At 40.5% G+C, this 18,300-nt stretch overlaps 1 protein-coding gene across 20 annotated transcripts in view; it reads left to right on the plus strand.

Moving 5' to 3' along the window:
* The window catches only part of KALRN (kalirin RhoGEF kinase), a 451,786-nt gene that overhangs the window by 327,854 nt on the left and 105,632 nt on the right, over positions 1 to 18,300 (plus strand). For all 20 annotated transcript variants that reach the window (XR_014884476.1, XR_014884477.1, XR_014884475.1 and 17 more), the window contains exons 26-33: positions 509 to 578; positions 2,219 to 2,308; positions 4,806 to 4,898; positions 5,443 to 5,554; positions 6,736 to 6,926; positions 7,305 to 7,406; positions 8,100 to 8,242; positions 9,384 to 9,486. Coding sequence is in view for 17 of the 20 variants with exons in the window: in XM_085228421.1 (XP_085084547.1) it covers positions 509 to 578; positions 2,219 to 2,308; positions 4,806 to 4,898; positions 5,443 to 5,554; positions 6,736 to 6,926; positions 7,305 to 7,406; positions 8,100 to 8,242; positions 9,384 to 9,486 (904 nt within the window). In the remaining 3 variants the exon portion in view is untranslated. The remainder of the gene's footprint in view (positions 1 to 508; positions 579 to 2,218; positions 2,309 to 4,805; positions 4,899 to 5,442; positions 5,555 to 6,735; positions 6,927 to 7,304; positions 7,407 to 8,099; positions 8,243 to 9,383; positions 9,487 to 18,300) is intronic.

Raw genomic sequence — 18,300 nt, forward strand, 5'->3', positions numbered from 1 at the left:
TTTAAACTTTGCCTTTAGTTGATTAACAATGTTGAAGTCGTATTACACCAATGCTTTGTAGTCCTATAAGTGCTTTTCATCTCACAGCACAGTATTTGTGCTTTGCAGAAGAATAGGACTCTGAGACAGCAGGCCTTCAGCTTTACAGTTGGTGAAATGAGATCTTCTTGGTGGATGCATCTAAGCTTTATCGCTTCTGGTGCAGAAGCACATAAGGACTGATCTTTTTGAAGATTCACTGTCTGGTTCTTGCATATTAGTTTGTCTTCCTGAACGCAATGACTTCTACTAAGGATTGTTACATTTTCACTGTAGTTGAGTTTGGGCACGGGTGTGCTCAAATAGCAAAGTACGCCTTGGCAAGGACACAGTTTCTCCATTGGCAGCACACTTGATTAGCCTCGTAATCAAGATACAACTACCAATCATTAACACCGATCTCACTGGTCATTTTGCTTCTCTTGGGTATTTGATTGTAACTAATGACATTGGTGTCTTCTTTTTTCAGCATTTTCCTGAAAGAACTCGAGAAATATGAGCAACTGCCTGAGGATGTGGGTCACTGCTTTGTCACCTGGGTAATGAAGCAGCTGCTTTTCTTTATTTATTCAAATTAATTCCCCTGGCACAGACAGAAACGAGCTGAGAATTGGTGCAAAGGTTATTCCTTGATGACAAGGGCTGTAACAAGAACTGCTTCCTCCTTAGCTCTCTGCTTCCTTAGCTCTTCTCTTGAGCAGTAGTGTGAAGGCTTTCTGGAGACCTGTTCTTCATCCTGCACTGACCAGCACAGTACCTAAATCTGCTGATTTAACAACCAGTTTAAAAGGATTTTGTCAAACCAAATGTCTATTTAGGGTTGACATTAGTTCCTTTGCAAAGGGCCCTGAGAGGAAGAAATCATCATCTACTCTCCTTAGGGAATTTTAGTCATGCTTGAGACCTTTACAGAGGCACGAACATCTTATTTTATCATCATTTTCCTTCAGAAATTAGTCTCAGACTGTTGAGCCACTGTACTCTCTCATTCCATTACCTACTGCCAGGAAAATTTCCAACGGGGCTTTGAAATCTTGATGCTAAGAGTCTTCATGGGCACAGGAGGTTACAGTAGTTTATCTGTATGAAAACCATCCTCTATTCAAGAAGTTTGCCAGGCAAGTCAGCCATCTTCATGTTTTCACTGCTGGTTTTATTTGTATTATAAAGCTGGGAATTAAAATTTTTGAAGTCATTATAGAATCTTTTCATTTGCCAAAAAAGTGAGCATGATTGGGTGGTTTCAAATGGGCTTTTGATTTCAAAAGATGGCACAAATACTGATGAAATTGATTCAGAAATATTATTTACAATGAAGAAGTTTATATTTATGAAAGATGGAAACATTTACATGTAATTCTGTGCAAAATCTTCACTTTTAAGATTGTACCACATCATCTCAGCAACAGTACATGTCCAGTGCTGTGTGTGCTTTTAGATATATACACAATACTGCGTGCCTAATTGCAAGGTCTTGTTATTTAGATACTTGCTATAGAAAATGTTATACTAATCAGAGGAGTCCATCCTCCTCTGCCTGCCCTCCTCTCCCTGAGACCCACACTGAGTAATGCAAAGCTGCTCTAAGGCAGAACAACACAGATGCTTTTAATTTCCTCTTAAAAATAAATAAATTAGAAAATGAAATGCAAAACACTCTTAGCACAACATAAAGTTTGAGCCATTAAAGTCTGAACCCAGGTAGGAATGGCAAGTTTGAGCCAGCCATCACAGATCTGAGCCTGAAGTCAGAAGTGTTGGCTTCAGCTTGCTTGAGCTGGGTGAGCTCTCACTCAGGGTTTCCATGCTGGCTTTGTCTGCAAATAGGTGTTAGAGTCAACACTTCATGACTGGGGTTTGAGACCTTCTGATGTTCAGATACAATCTGTGGAACCTCATCAGAGCTCTGAGAAATTATTTTTCATCTGGATTAAAGTTTAGGTTTCCTTCTGTTACAAGTGTTTTAAAAAAAAAGAACTTCCCATAGCTGTTATATGGTGTACCTCATTCCCTCAGAACTGCTCAGGTAAGGTATGAACTGCTGCTAAGTATTGATCCATAATTCTCACGTTGCTTTAGGGTTTTATCATTTGTGTTTGTCCTGGAGAGCCTTAATGAGAGACTGTGAGAGCAGAAAAAAAAAATTATCTTGCTTTTCCTTTGATGTTTGTTTTCACAGGCAGATAAATTTCAGATGTATGTCACCTACTGCAAAAACAAGCCTGACTCCAGCCAGCTCATCCTGGAACATGCAGGGACTTTCTTTGATGTAAGCAGCTATTGCCGTTTTCCTTCTGCACACGTACCACAGCTGAAACACCTTATCTTTACATCTGAGCAACAGATTCCTTTTGGTGCCTTGGCATTTGGGTTTTCCATTCTGCTGCAGATACCACATGCTGTGAAAACTGATGGGCTGCAGTGTGACATGTGATCTTCATCAATGTGGCAAAGCACTTTTAGCAGAGACCAGCATTCTTATGGGAGCCTTCATGCATTTTTTCAGACCAAATCAGTTCTAAAGATCTGGTTTAGATATACTCTCTGCTTCCAGGTATAGTGTTAAAATGAAAAACAAATCCTATTATATTTTATGACCAGAAATCCAAAACAAGATCCTGTCCACCAGTTCTACAAATTTTACCCACTCGAGTAACTTTTGCTTAGTTGTGCTGGTAAAGGAGACCACTGCTTGCTAATTGTAAGCAGTCTCCTTTACAAGTTTCCCTTACAAGTGCTACCCCTGGTAATAAAACATTTGCAGGCTCTAATCCTGGTTTTATAGACCGCTTTCCCTCTGATTTTTGGAGCCTCATTCATTTTGCCTTGCTTATCTGTTAGCTTATAGCTTTAGGTAATTGTTTTCCTGGAGGGAAAAAAAAAAAAAAAAAGAAGAAAAAAGGAAAAAAAAGAAACACTTCATGTCTTTCTTCCAGAGCACTGAAAATCCTCTTTACAAATGTAACCTCTCAGTAGGATCCAACCTGTAATGTGGTTGGCAGCTGACACGAATCAGCTCCTCTGGGTTTAGTCTGTGCCAGTGATCAGAGCGTTTCAATTAAACACAGAGAGAGCTCACGTGAGCCAGAAGAGATTTTTTTATTTTTTTTTTCCCCCTTATTACTGATTTAAGCAGAATTGAACCGAAATGGATTTTCCAGGAGATGGCGCTTGAGCCTGTTGAATGGTTTGTAATGGTGGTGAAGTGATGGAGGAGCGAGCATCCTTAGGGGTACCAAGGTGTTTCTTCTGCTAAGATTTTCAACTCTAGTACTATGTATGGGCTAGAAGCCTTCCTGATGTTGCTTAATAGAAGTATACATTGGTTAGCATCTGCTGTTTTGCAGAAGGTTATATTTTCCTTTCACTGGTGGGAATTGTGGAGGGCTACTCTGTAAAAAGGGAATGCAGATTATTGCAAAAAACTCCTCTAGGCTCTCAGACCAAGTGACTAAGGTAGTGCAGATGGCAAATCCTTCTGATCTTCACCTTAGAGTAGCAGTGGTCAAATGGCAGGATGGCTTTCTTTTTTTCCCAAACATGGAATTTTCCAAAACATCCTGACAGAGAGAATTAGCTAGAATAATGCCCCTCAGCATGAAGCCTGCTTAAAAATCTTCCCAGATTGCTTAAACCATCATATAAAGACATGTTTGAGATGAAAATAAGCAGTCCCAGCAGTCTGATTGAACTCTTAAAGTCCATGGAAAAAGTTTGGCTGCAAGGCTTGTTGCAAGGGTTAGCTCATTAGGGGAAGGAGCAAAGATAAGTGATGTATCTCATTTGAAACTGTGAAAAGAATTAGCAACAGTGCTGTTGGAGCTGGGATGTTCTGAGAACTTGCCTAGTTTATTCTATAGCTTTATTCTAAGATAAAGATGGCTATTTTCCCTCCCTACAGATCTTGCTTTGCTTATAAACTATAAACTTTCCAAACTAAAATTTATCCTCTAGCTGCAGATAAGTTTGCGTAGTATCAGGAGGCATCCTGGCAGAGGGCAGGGAATCCTGGCCTTTTCTGCTTCAGCACAGAACCTGCCCCTATAGGGCACCAGGGATCAGAGCATCCTTTAGATGGCCAAATGTGTGCAATAGCATCTTGTGGGATTTTCCAAGTGGAACCAGCTGCAGGAGGCAGCTGGGCCCTTTGCTGAACTTCACTGGGTATCAGTGTCTCCAGAAGTTCACGATCACATCACAGTGATCAAAACAGACATTTTGGCTGAGATTCAGAAATATTCTGTGCTATCAAAAGTATCATAAGGATCTGTCCTGGCCCCAGCTGCCACCTCAGAGCACCACAGGTCTGTCAGCACTGTCAGCCCTGCTGCTTCCATGTGGATATTTCAGCTACCCCAGGGCTTTTGGATGGCACTAGATGCTTATGTTTAGACAGCTAAACTGCACCCAACTTGTGCAATTTAATTTCATGTCTCTTCATTTTAATTGAATGTTAAAACTCTGCTTTCAGCCCTCATAGCTGAGAAAAACCAATTGACTTGACAGATAAGTCATATGTGAATTAAAGCCTGTGTAGCTTGCTCAACATAGCATCAGCTAAACTTGCAGAGTGCTCCTGCCAACGGAGACACCACAGCTTGTTGCTGACTTCTCTGGAAGCCACACTTCTCACTGCATCTGAGCTGGAAGAGAGTTAAAAAGCTACGCACAGAAACACAGAAATACAGAGTTGAAGTTATGGGTGGTTCTGTCTCACTGGGGGTTAACAATTTTCCATAACTGATTGTTGTTTTTATCTCTTCCAGGAAATTCAGCAAAGGCATGGTCTAGCCAACTCTATCTCTTCTTATTTAATCAAGCCTGTCCAGAGGATCACAAAATATCAACTCCTCCTGAAGGTACCTTAGTGAGCTGACCAAATTGGGTCATGCATAGCAGCTCACAGTTGTAATGAGTTAACTTCAAATGCAGTGACAACTCTGTGCCTTATACCAGGTTACTGCAATGACAGGCTTACCACAGCCTTGTGAGTATCTCAGCAAGCCTGCAGTGCACAACCAAAGCTCCTAGGATGGCCTATGCATGCTCTCAGTCCTCGCCCCTCTGGGCTGCTCCTCAGAACCTCCTTCCAGAAGGAGCTCACCCACTCTGGGTGTAGTGCAGCCTGCAGTGTGCTGAGAGGCTGCTGGAGGCCTGCTCCCAGCTGGATAACTACCCAGAAACCCTCTGAGTGAGCTCCCTTCAAGAGCACCTCACTGTCTTGCTTCTTAGTCATTTCCATTCAATCCCCGTTATTTGCAAGCATCCACAGTGGGTGCAGTCCAGCTTTCTTCTGTCACTGTTAGTGACATGGTTGCAATGTTGCAGTCTACATACCAAAAACATGGTCTGAGATAAAGCCATTGGTCAGTTTGCTTACAGGTGTTCTGCATTGCTTCTTAGGAACTGCTTACCTGCTGTGAGGAAGGCAAAGGGGAACTCAAGGATGGTCTGGAAGTGATGCTCAGTGTCCCCAAGAAAGCTAATGATGCAATGCATGTCAGCATGCTGGAAGGTACAGATGGGTGCCTGGGGCAGAAAAGGGCTTTAGGAGTGAATTAAGCCTTCTTGTACCTTGTTTAGAAAGTTAGCACAGATTGACTGTAGCAGTACTGTTGGCTGATCATCATTTTCAGGTAGCTCTTATGTATACATGTAGTATATGTTTATATACATAGATATTTACTTGCTGAAAATTTTCCTACATACTGAAACAAAAAAACCTCTGAAACTATTTCTATAGCTGTAGATGTGGCTGCAATGATTATTACATTACAATGATTAAAACATTGCACTGGAACAGTCTGCCCAGAGAGGTGGTAGAGTCACTATTCCTGAGCATGTTCAAGAACTGTGGAAATGTGGCACTGAGGACATGATTTAGTGGACAATATTTCTAGATGAATAGTTGGTGAATAGTTGGACTAGATGATCTTAGAGGTCTTTTCCAACCTCACTGTTTCTATGACTTCTAAATACTATCTCAATATTTCGAAAGAAAAAGTTCTGGTTTTCTGAGTCAGAACATCTTGTGGTTCAAAAAAATTGGTGAATTCAGCTCCAAGATTAAAAATAAATAAATAAAATAACCTGTCATAAAGCATTTCAAAATTACAGGGGGGAAAAAAAGGAGTTACCCAAAAGTTAAGCCTTTCACGGACTTTTTGACATGTGGAGTATTTCTGAAATTTGAACATTTCAATCAGGACAGTAATGGTTTATTGTCTCTAAAGCATTTTCTTGGCAAGAAAAAACGATTTCATGCCTAGCTTGGGTCAGAAAAAAAACAAAAAAGGGGAAGGTGCTGGTACCTAAGCAGCACAGGAAGTCCAGGTGATTACAATTGCTTGGGTGTGAATTGATCCAGTGTAGGTCAGAATGCAGTGAGGATGATTTTCACTGTGGTTTTCCAGTGTAGCTTTTGAGTAATCTGTCCCTTTCAGATGAATAGTACCATGTGATAGAAAAATAGCCTCTGGTGGAATAATTATGTCGTGGCAGTGGACAAACAGAAGCAGAAAAAATACTTTCACTGGGGCAGGAGGTGCCCATAAATGTCTTTTATGAATATGCATAAAGAAGAGAAAGACCCTTTTACTGCAAGTCTTCCTTGCGCTGATGTTTCTGAGCATTACTGGCACCAAGAACTAATACTATGTTAGGTGTTAACCAGTGTGTTTTATGTTCTCTACTTAGGGTTTGATGAGAATCTAGATGTCCAGGGAGAGCTGATTCTTCAGGATTCCTTCCAAGTGTGGGATCCCAAATCACTCATTCGGAAAGGCCGTGAGAGGCATTTGTTTCTCTTTGAAATCTCTTTGGTGTTTAGCAAGGAGATCAAAGACTCTTCAGGACACACAAAATATGTTTACAAGAACAAGTTACTGGTAGGTGTGGCTGAAGAGAAATAATGCAGTTGTTGCATTTCTTGTAGGTAGAGGTAGAGTTTGGGGGATGGTATACGTATCCCCACATTGGGGGGGATATTCATGCCACCTGAAAGGCCTGTCCCTGGGACCAGTGGGAGGCTCAGCCTGCAGTGAGCCTGGAACGGTTTGGGACAGTGAGATGTGATGAGTGGGTGGAAAATGCAACGAGGATCAGTCAAACTATTCGCTCTTCCTTGCCACCCCCTGATGATTTTCTGTGTCTTCTATCCTCTGACCCATACCTGCATTCCCTGCTTGCCCCTGTAAGTGTAAAGTTTTCTCAACTCTTGAGGCTTAACCTGTATGAAATCTCTCATCATCTTTCCTCCGCACCAGACCTCAGAACTGGGAGTGACTGAACATGTTGAAGGAGATCCCTGTAAATTTGCCTTGTGGTCTGGACGAACACCATCCTCAGACAATAAAACAGTGCTAAAAGTAAGTCTTTTCGCACTTGTTTTTTTTGCCTTTAGAGCTGCTAGTTGAGACCTCAGGAGCCCCAAAGTGGAAGGTCAGTTTCTCCCCTCCCCCTATTCGCATTGCTTCCATGTCCGTGGGGTCAAGCCGGCATCAGGAGCAATTTGGTTCCAAGACCACAGTATGAAACAAGACAGTGCAGTTTTGCAGCCTTGCTGAAATAGCATCTCTAGCAATCCAGGTTGAGCAGCTGCATGCTGATGCAAGGCACATCTCAGGGTGTTGGACTGGGAGGTGTAATTCTCTTCGTCCTATGCCGCTGGGCATACTGGCAGTCAATAATTTCCTCAGCCCTCCAGAGCTGAAAGCCATTTCAGTCAAGTGAGTTTCTAACGAAGAATTTATGTTGTAGTTATTTTGTCTGAGGAAATCCCAGCTGTGCACTGATAACCTATTTCCCCTTCACAGAGCATGCTGCATTACTAGCATTAAATATATTTATCCAGAGCTTAACTGCTTTGTTGTTGCTTGCCAAGTAGGTCTGGTAAAATACCCTCAGTTCTCCTGGGGTTCCTAGGTATTCCAGTAGTTTGAGCAATACAGCAGAGAGGAAAAAGTTAATTATGCATTTTCATCAGCCAATCAGTATTCTTCAGAGGAGGTGACATACTGGGAATTTGATAGTGTCTATCCTTCTGCCTTGTGGAACTTTAGGCATCAAGTATTGAAACAAAACAGGAATGGATCAAAAATATCCGAGAAGTCATCCAAGAAAGAATTATCCATTTGAAAGGAGCTCTGAAAGAGCCAATTCAGCTCCCTAAGACACCAGCAAAGCAGAGAAACAACAGTAGAAGGTAACCTCAGTCACTGCACACAAAATGAAGTCACTAGAGATTTGTCAACCAATAGCAATGTATTGTTTGTGGGTTTTTTACTGGATTCATTTGCATTTTCTTAGTTAGAAGCAGTTTCCATAGTTAAAAGCAGTTTTCATCATCTTTGCTTATTTTATGTTGTCTTGGCGAAAGTAGCTTTTCCATGATACCCATACAAAGGTCTTTAGTACTCCAAAGTATTGGAGAGAAATGTACAGTAAAAGCTTCTTCAGAGTCTAAGATTATATTTCTTTCCCAAAGTAGAATTTACTTTTTCAGATTTGAATGTTAACAGATTTTTTTTTCCTATCTGGTATTTTAAACTGTTTAACAACTAAAATCATAACTCATTGTGACATTCTATTACCAGAGTGGAGTATCTGTGCTTTGTCATGAAATATGAAATTCATTTCAGCCTGGGAGGAAATATTAAATTGTTTTGGACAATCCCAGATGAAACAGAAATTATGTAAAGGCACTATTCTTTTGTTGTCAGGCTGGTGTTCCCAAAAGCCATTTGCAATTTGAGCATCTCCCCTTCCTCATCAAATGTTATCATGCAGCTACTTACTGTGGGCTGTATTACTGAGGTTTTCGAAGAGGGAGCAAGCAAGGCCACCAGAAAAAGCCTGACCTAGGCTCTACACTGTCATTATTCACGTTTGTTTGGATATCTTCTTTGTTAATATTAAATTCCAGAAAAAGTGATTCTTGTGAGACGAGAAATGGCCCTTCCTTCTGTGCCACACATGGCTTCTGCTGCATGGTTTTGGTGAAGGCAGAAATTTAATTCATGGAAAAAATGCTACTTGACACCCTCATTACAGAGCTATTTCTGAACACCAGCATTTTCTGTGCTGTAAATATGCAGGGAACCACCAGCCTGTTTCCAGCAACTAAGGTTGTGATTACATGCTAATCCCAACCCTATGGCTGAGGGTGACATCATTCTAAATTAGGAGTTACGCAGCAGCATGGGCTGTATCAGCAAGGTAATTTTAGCACAAAGTCAACTCTGGCACGCTGATTCAGCACTTCCCAAATCCACCTATAAAGTTGTGTACATTGCAAGGTGTTGCGTTAAGTAAGCACAATCATTTCCTTGTTATTTCTTTTGCAGAGATGGAGTAGATGACGCAGACAGCCAAGGAGATGGAAGCAGTCAACCTGACACCATTTCCATTGCATCCAGGACATCACAGAATACAGTGGACAGCGATAAGGTAGGACTGGAAAGTGAAAATATGCTGCAGCTAATTGTCTCCCAAAACATTAAGTGAAAAGCAGAATAGAAGACATAATATAGCAACCTGTCTTTTACTGAGTCAAAAGTTGTGTTCCCTGAGGCAAGGCTATTGAAATCCAGTCTCTTTCTAGATGCTCATCAATACTGCTGTTTTACATGGTAACGTCTCTGTTGCTGCAGCTCTTTGAGGTTGAATTGGCTCTGAAGAAATACAGCCCAGAGCAACCTTGTCTTCCTTAGTAAAACTTGCCTTGTGGGATCCATCTTCTGAATCAGCAAATGGTTATTTTCCATGTTTACCCTCTGAGCTATAATCACTACTTTGTTGGAGGGAATACAGGTGCTTACACACCAATTAATATGGCAAAATTGGGATCCTGGCTGGTAACTTGAGAGTCTGGGAGACCTACCCTGTGATTTTGGATCCCATCCTCATGGACATATGGTGGAACATATGGATGGCCCCAAGACACACGACATTCTGTTGGAATGCTGCATGCTGTTGGCATGTATATAGTCCCTGTTTCATGTGTCAGATGGTCTAAGGCCAGATTCTCCTCCATTAGGAAGCCTGACTCAAATTTGTCACCCTGATACTTCCAGCTGCGGCCTTAGCTGAATTAGCAGCTGGTAGTTGGAGTAAATGGGCTATTAGTAAGGGCTTCCTTCAAATATGATTTTGAGGTTTGTCAAATGTAATAAGAGAATATCCATATTCTCTTCCTGTGTTGCTTTGAAACTATATTGAATTTGCAAAAGGATGAATTCTGCAGAATCATTTTGGATTTGTCTGTTTGTCAGAGCTTTAATTATACTGCCACTTTCACAGCATAGAAGGGTATCTGCTCGAACTCAGAATTCGTGTTCATGGTCAGAAAGTTCACAAACACTTTTCTGTGCAGAGGCTATTTTGAAAGCTGAACTCAGAGGAGTTAGTAGGATTTAAATGAGTTAACTGCAAGTAAATTACTTGTTGTATTTAACTTATTTATCTTAAAAGCATGTTTCCATGTTGTTGCTTCTTTTTGTTTCTTTGTTTTTGACTAGTAATGTGCATTAGAAAAGTATTACTCCAGAGGATGCCAGAATGCATGCAAATACTTTGTCTGATGCAGAATAAATATGTCTTTAATCCATATGGACTCACCCTGCTTTTCCATGTTTTTCACATTTATCATTCCTGAAAGAGGTCCTGGCTTAGGAGATTACTTGAGCTTATGCTTAATTTTAGGCACAAGATTTGTTGGTTTGCCTCAGGACCATTGACTCAGTTGCATGAGTTATAGCAGGCAAGGTCTGGGTAAGTCACCCCTCACTGAGTGCTGTAGCTGCAGACAAGATCTGCAGTGCAAACAACACCAGGGACAATTGGGCTCTACCTTGAAAGGCAGCCCATCATGGCAGCAGCTGCTTCCAGGATGCAAGGCTGGGAAGGGTTGTAGGAATTCCTACACAATGATCTTGTCTGAATTGAAAGGCAAAGGCACGTAGGAGGTAAACTGGGAAACAAATCACACAGGCAAAAATTTGTTACCACTGGGGAAAGGCTAAATAAGCACAAGGGTTGGTTACTTTAAGATGGATCTGTTCACTTGCTGACTTAAGGCTGTTTGTATTCATGTGTCTGTATGTACTTTTACTGAACAGAAGCGAATTCTAGTGTACAGTTAAAGCTTAAACATAAATGTATATGCTTTGTTGAATCTGAGCAACTAGTGTAGCATCCTCCAACAGAGAGGCAGCTCTTGCTAAAGCCCCTCTCATACCGTCATAGATGCTAGTGCCAGCAAGCTGTGGAGAATTCAGTCCCTAGAGTGCTGCATTGCCAGGCCTTTGCTCCAAGGAAAGCAAACTTTCCACATCACTTGACAGTTCTCTCAGTTTTCTACATAGCGTTACCCCAGTTAATGACAGATGGAGCTGTGTTTGTACTTCCCATGGAAATAGCATGGAGGCATCCTGCCTTCACTCTCAGCACAGATAGAGGTTTTTATAACATACACTGTAATTAACCTGTGTGGTTCTGATAACAGCACTGATAGGTTAAGTGTTCAGCAAATAGGAGTCTTCCTATCTCTTGAACTCCAGCTTTGTTAGAAGAGTTACTCCCAAAAGTTCTAAATCAGGCTTTGAGTGACTGCCCTGAGTGCCCCTGAGATCTCCATCCAGAGGAGCCAGAAGAAACTTCCTTCCTACCTTTAACAAGACCCAACTGGTCAGAGCCTCACTGACAAGCGCAGACAGAGCCTGGCAGTGCTAGCAGTGTGCCAGGCTGAGAGTAGAGTGATCTTGCACTAGGAACACCGAGGTATTAACTCACAGGTTGCATCTGAGAGCACACTGCATTGCTTATTTGTCTGTTTGGATTAAGAATTTAGGCAGGCAAGAGTTCTTCCAAACATTGTTTGTAACAAAACGCCATGCAGGATACAGATGAGAATGCAGAGCAGCTTTTTTACACTGAAGGTAATTTTCAGCAGGATTTATGGCTGCAGGCTCCTCTTAGAAGTTACTCTTTAAATATTCCATCTTTCCTGGTCAAGTAGTGGTCAGTTAATTATATGAGACAAATTAAAAGAAAATGTCCATGTCTATTCAAAATAATAATTAAATAATTACTCCTGTTTGTTTGTTTGTTTGTTTTTTAAATAAAATACCAAAGTACTTTCTTAAATCTGGGTCTTAGTCCTTAATATCTTTAATTTTCTTGTATTTTTATCTATCTATCTAAATATATGAAGCAATTATCCCTGAGCTCTAACATTTTTTTTTTTTTCATTAAATACCAGATCTGTAGCTCTGCACTATTGTGAAAGGAAAGAGATAACATGTAAAATGCTGTGGATTTGTCTGTATGCAATCTGTAACCTAAAATATCTCATGGCTTGAAAAACAATTATTTGGATTTTCTTTTGGGAAAGTATTATAAAGAGGGAAAAAGTTGGTTCATGAACATGACTTGGTGTTAAAGGATCAGCAGATAACAAATACTATTAGAGTAAGTGTAATTTCCATTGAGCAGCCATGTCAGCTTCTAGGGACCCTCCTTTGCAAAACTTCATCTTCTTCCAAAAAGCAGACCAGACAGCTTTTGTTCTGTACAACAAACCCTCTTCAATGTGCTATCTAAAAACCATTCCTTCAGGAGAAATCCTCACCCTATTCAGCTCACAGCAGACAGGATTTCAATCTTTGTATTTGGATTCAAAGCAGTGGGGAACTGCATAAAGAAAATGTTAGCATGCAGGGCATCCTCATTTGTTAAGCCCATTGATCTATTGGCTGTAAAACAGCTGGTCCTGGTGATACTGATACGTCTTCTAATAGCTCCTTTTTTGTCATCTTTTGTAGTACGCTGAGGAGAGCTGCTCTTGTTTCTCCGTGTTGTTTTTGGATATAGAACAAAGCACTGAAATGTGAACTGAAAAGTTTTTACTCTCTAAAAATAAACATACACGATCTACTTTTATCTCTTCCATTAGATACTGGATTCAGTTCATCTTTCAGAAGTCATGAGACTGAGATCTTGACCTCTTCTGCATTGGTGGTATTATATAAAAACTGAGAAAAAACGTTTTTCTGATTGGAGGTAATTAGTATGAGGGGAGCTTTTTGAATTAAGGCTTTTAGAACAAATCATTTACAAGTGGGTTTTCTTTTCTCTAAAGGCTTCCAATCAAGGCAAAACAGCCTTCTCCCTTTGATATCATTGCTTAAACAGAAATTAGGATCTGATGCAGGTAGTATTACTTCACATTGTTACAAAGGAAGCTAAGGCACCAATTATCTAGGCTCTTTTCTGTCCTTAAGAATCAATCATTTCTAAGAGTCACAATGCATGCCCTTAGAGGTATTCATTCTCAGTACTTCGGAAGTTTCCTTTCTAAGACATACAGTTATGAGGAGCAACTTGATCCCCTATACTCTTCTTTGATGCTACTGATCCATTTGGGCTTGAGTTCTGTAGAGCTGTACACCAACGTAGAGTCACAAATCATACAGTCATTACACGTGCAAAAGAACACCAAGATCTTCTAGTCCAACAGTCAACCCATAACCACCGTGCTGTCCTAAATAGGCAATAGTTCCAGGAAACACACCTTGTGTTAATGTGTGCTGACTTGAAAATAAATAAGAAGATAGCAAACAGAAATGCCCTCTCATTCAGTATGGAAGGAAACCTCTTCTCTTCTGTCCCTCCCAAGGAGAATATAGGGGAAATCACTAAGTTTATTAGTTACCACTTTAACGTTTGCAATAAGAATTGGTCAATCATTGCTTCCTAGAATAAATTAATTCAGGAATTAAGTTGTAAGCATGCCTAAATCGGAAGTGGAAAAACTAAAGATCCCTCTCTAACCAGGCATGTTGCAAAGAAGTGAAATGTGGTGAATAGGAAGTTTATAAATTCTTTCTTCTCTTATTTAATCTCAAATAAATGAAACCATTTGCCATAAAATAGTGAAATAGTAATACTCCTTTAAAAAAAATCCCGTTGAAGTCTTAAAATGAGAACACCAACATAAGGAAAACACATCTAAAAATATATATATATGCCAATATAAAAAATTATTTTGTCAAATAGAAATAATCCAAATGTAGAACAGAAATTAGAGAGATTCATATTTTCGGAGGGGGAATTAAAGAAGTGGAGAAATTAAAACAATACCATAAAGCAAATGCAGACATTAATTAATTCTGCTAACAAGAGCACTCTTACTGAGCTGACAATTTAATTTCTACTTAGTTTCTCAGCAAGGGAACTGGCATAACAAGCAGATTTAAAAAAAAAAAAAAAACAAAAACATCTTGGAACTGAGTCATAGCAGGTTCCCGGGCAAGAGATGCTTTCCTGCTGCATCAGAGGGGCTACGCCAAGGGGTAAGAATCGCTCAGCACTGCTTGGATCAATGGAGGTATCGCTGTGGACTGAAGCCTTTACAGAACTTGAGCAGTGGGACTGAATACAAATAGCCCCTCAGCGGCACATTTCACTGTCAGTGTGGTTAATGGCTGCTGTATGCTGCAGTTGATGGAAGGAGGTGGTAAGGTGTGATAGAAATTCTGGCTGTAACAGAGCCAAGGGAAAGCACGATCATGAGAATATGGAGTTGGGTAGGAAAGCAGATAGTCACTTAAATACAATATTCAGAGTATTTCTTTAGAAATCTTTGTCTTTACTGGAGCCCAATAAAAGGTGATACATACAGAGCTGTCCGACAGGTAAGGCTGGGCATTGACTTACAGAGGTTTCTTCCCCTGAACCATGTATTTTATTCTCAGTAAATTGGGTTCAATTTAGCAATTGTGAGTTTCTGAAGGGGAAAGGCAGGGATCGATTTGGTCTCACTTATGGAGGCATAGTGGTTATTCTGCAGTGATCCTATCTAGGCAAGTGACATTCCTGTATTCAGTAGTGCATTGTCTGGAGTGCTGCTCCATTATAGTGGCTGGTGAATCACAGTGCTGCGAGCAAAATTAATGTAACAGAAAATGACTGCTGACTGTTAAGTGAGCTCTTCCTGTGAAGATATGATGGAGAAAAGAGGAGTGAGTTATGGTCCCAGAGGATACACCTCTGTTGCTCTCACAGTGCCCAGCATTGTTACTGTTATCACGTTGAGTTCTTGCTGCCCTCACCTGTTGAAATGGGAGGACATGATGGAAAGAGAAGTCCTGAGATAAGCAATTTGGCACTATAATTAACCTTCCTGAGTGCTCACTAGCTATAGTTGTTAATTCTTTGTAAGATAGTGTTGTGTAGGAGCAAAATGTTTATCTTACCAAGGAAATAAATTGTTCAGCCAGGAGCTGACATCTCTCCGGTGTTAATTTCTTCAGATTTCTTTAGGCTTTGGGAGCTGCCTCTGAAATCTTGCTCTGCAGGGTCTGGCCTAAGCTCTGTTTTGGAATAACTTAATCTCTGGTTTGAGGACTTGAGTGACAGATCTCGCATTGCCTTTTTGTCTAGGTGCCAATCACTGTGACTTGCAGCTTTGTAGGAATTTACCCACTCATCATCTACATGTGGAGTCAGCCAACAGCTCCTTTTTATGGATTTCTAACTTATGTAGCACAGGTTCTCCAGATCTCTTAGCACAGCTATCAGCAATGGCACTGCCCACAGCACAAACCTCGCAAGACAGACTGGAGCTCTTGGCCTTTTGGTTTCTCTGAGAACTCTGAAAAAATGCATTTGGGATTGGAGCCACGTTTCAAAACAAGGGAAAAAGTAATTCTTTCCAGCTTGGTTTTCAGCCAGGTCTGATCCTAGCTTGAATTATGTGTTATCTGTCTTTTCCATCACTCATTTCTAAATGTAACAAGTAGATGATCAAGAGGTTTACCTCTGAGAAGTGACCTGTCAGGGGTCCAAGTGCTGCTGAGGATAAGGACATTTGTTTTCTGTTTTTGCCAGCAAGTGTTCAGGGAGCAGAGGGTGGAGGGAGCTCTAGAGGCAGGCTGTCTTGTTTCAAAAAGTTTTCTTAGAAAAGGTGTACGAATTCTCTTGAAAAGCAAAGAAAAACGTGAACAGCTTCTTTTGAAACAACATGAAATTTGTGCATACTTCACGGTTTGCTCAGGGAACTTTATCTTAAGTCCAAACCACACAGCGGAGCCTTATCCATTTCTTTTTGCACTGAGTGGCTGTACAACTTCCCCCACAACCAACTGAAACGATGGCGCAGGATGAATTTCAGATCCCATTTTTTAATCCAGTAGCTGAACATTAGCAAGAAATTTCCCAGAGATTTGAGTTTTTCATCAACCTTGGCTTCATCGCTGTGGAAATACAGCAGTGCCAAAACAAAGGAAAAAATAAAGCACAAGCTTTTCAGGGGATTCTTTCTTTCTCCCCTCAAAAGACATTTAAAGTGAGATGAATAGCATCAGATTTTTAATCATATAACATTAAATAAGCTTTAATCCCAATGTAATTGTTTCTAATGCGCTTTGAAAACAAAAGAAAAAAAATGTTGCCTACAGAGAGTTGCTGCCTATGGAGAGCCTGCTGACTCTGGAGCAGTCTGCAGTTTCATTTCATGGACAAAAGTGAATGAATACCTGGAAACTTGGAACATCAGTGGCGTCCATGGGAACAGGAATCATATTGCTCATTAGCTGATTTTCCCAGAAAATAAGTTCATAAAAGGCATCCATGAAATTTGCCATGCATTTTAAATATCTTTGCTAATGTTTCTGAAAGTGTCCTTGCACTTCAGTGGGACCTCTGCTCTAAAAATACTTGGACGCAATTATGTCCCCAAAAGAAGGCTGTTCCTTCCAGCGTGTATGGTGTATGAACAGTGGTGTATGAACAGTGACTGCACTGATGGGATTGTTTCCTTCAGTGCAGAACCTGCATATATTTCCTTAATACCTCCCTTGTATTTTTAATTTGCAATTTTAAATAATGACAGATATAAATCCAGATTCAGTTGGGTGCTCAGATACTGAGATCCAACTGAAAGTCCCTGGAAGTACAGTATGAAGAAGAGATTTTTTTTTTTCCCCAAAGATTTTTTTTTAGTATTTTCTTCTTTGTATAACTGAGAATTACACCCAGAACACACAAAATGTGCTCCGTTTCTTTCACAATGCACATTCTTTTGTAAGTTTATCATATAATCCTTTGAGTTGAAAGGGACCCTTAAAGGCTATCTGGTCCAACCCCCCTTCAATGAACAGGGACACCTACAGCTGCATCAGGTGCTCAGAGCCCCGTGCAGCCTGACCTTGGACATCCCCAGGGATGGGGCATCCACCATCTCTCTGGGCAACCTGTGCCAGTGGCTCATCTCCCTTACTGTAAAAAAATTCTTTATATCCAACCTAAATCTCCACTCTCTTAGTCTAAACCATTTCCCCATGTCCTGTCACAACAGACCCTGCTAAAGAACCCATTTCCTTGCTATCCCTTTTGTTAAGAAAGTTTGTTCTTGATTTTCATAGATTTATTTTTCCTTTTATGAGACAAGGGCCAACATTCAGTTGCTTTCAGTCTGCTTTCAGTCTTTGTCTCAATCTAATGCATCTTTTGGTGGAAAATGAGTTAATCACTAACATTTCAAGTTATAAGTCACTCGGATAAAAGAAGTGTATGGGGCCGCTTCAGGCTGAGTCTCTCCTGAGAGCAATGTAGCTGTGAATGCCGAAGTTCAAAACAGATACAGTATTTAAGGGCAATTTCTGTGGCTGCCCACTTGATATCTCCATTCCCTTCTTTTCAACAGCATGAAAATCAGATTCCACTGATGAACAAATTCCCTTTATAGGTACAAGACACACAGCTAAAGGTTGTCTTAGCAGATATAGCAGATATTCCAAATTCACTGAGAATGTGGTATCTCTCAACCACAGGATTTTGAACAACACGTGGTCCTGTTTTTCAGCTCTAAAGTGAGACCGGTTGTTGCCTGACAACTACAATTTTCAAAGAAACAAGATTTATTGCCATTATTTTAAATTAAATTACATTAAATTATTGCAATAATAATAGAGTACCAATACTGGGCTATGGCCCAGGACAGGTGAGATGATCCCTAAGGCTGCCTTGAGACTCACATCTAGTGATGTTGCACTGGCACTTGCTGAGACTTGCTATCTAAAAGGTCCATGAACCGCTTTGTAAACAGCCCTGCTCTAGATGTGAAACAAATTCTCTTGTTTCAGCATCATGTTACTTTTGCAAATTTGTTGATAGAATACATTATAGTGACTAGATTACATAGTCCCCCAAAATGAGGACTTAGGAAGAACCGGAAGTGTCTCTTGGTATTTTGGGGCTATC

This window comes from Meleagris gallopavo, chromosome 7 (assembly GCF_905368555.1).
Source record: "Meleagris gallopavo chromosome 7, MGAL_WU_HG_1.1, whole genome shotgun sequence".
Lineage (NCBI taxonomy): Eukaryota > Metazoa > Chordata > Aves > Galliformes > Phasianidae > Meleagris > Meleagris gallopavo.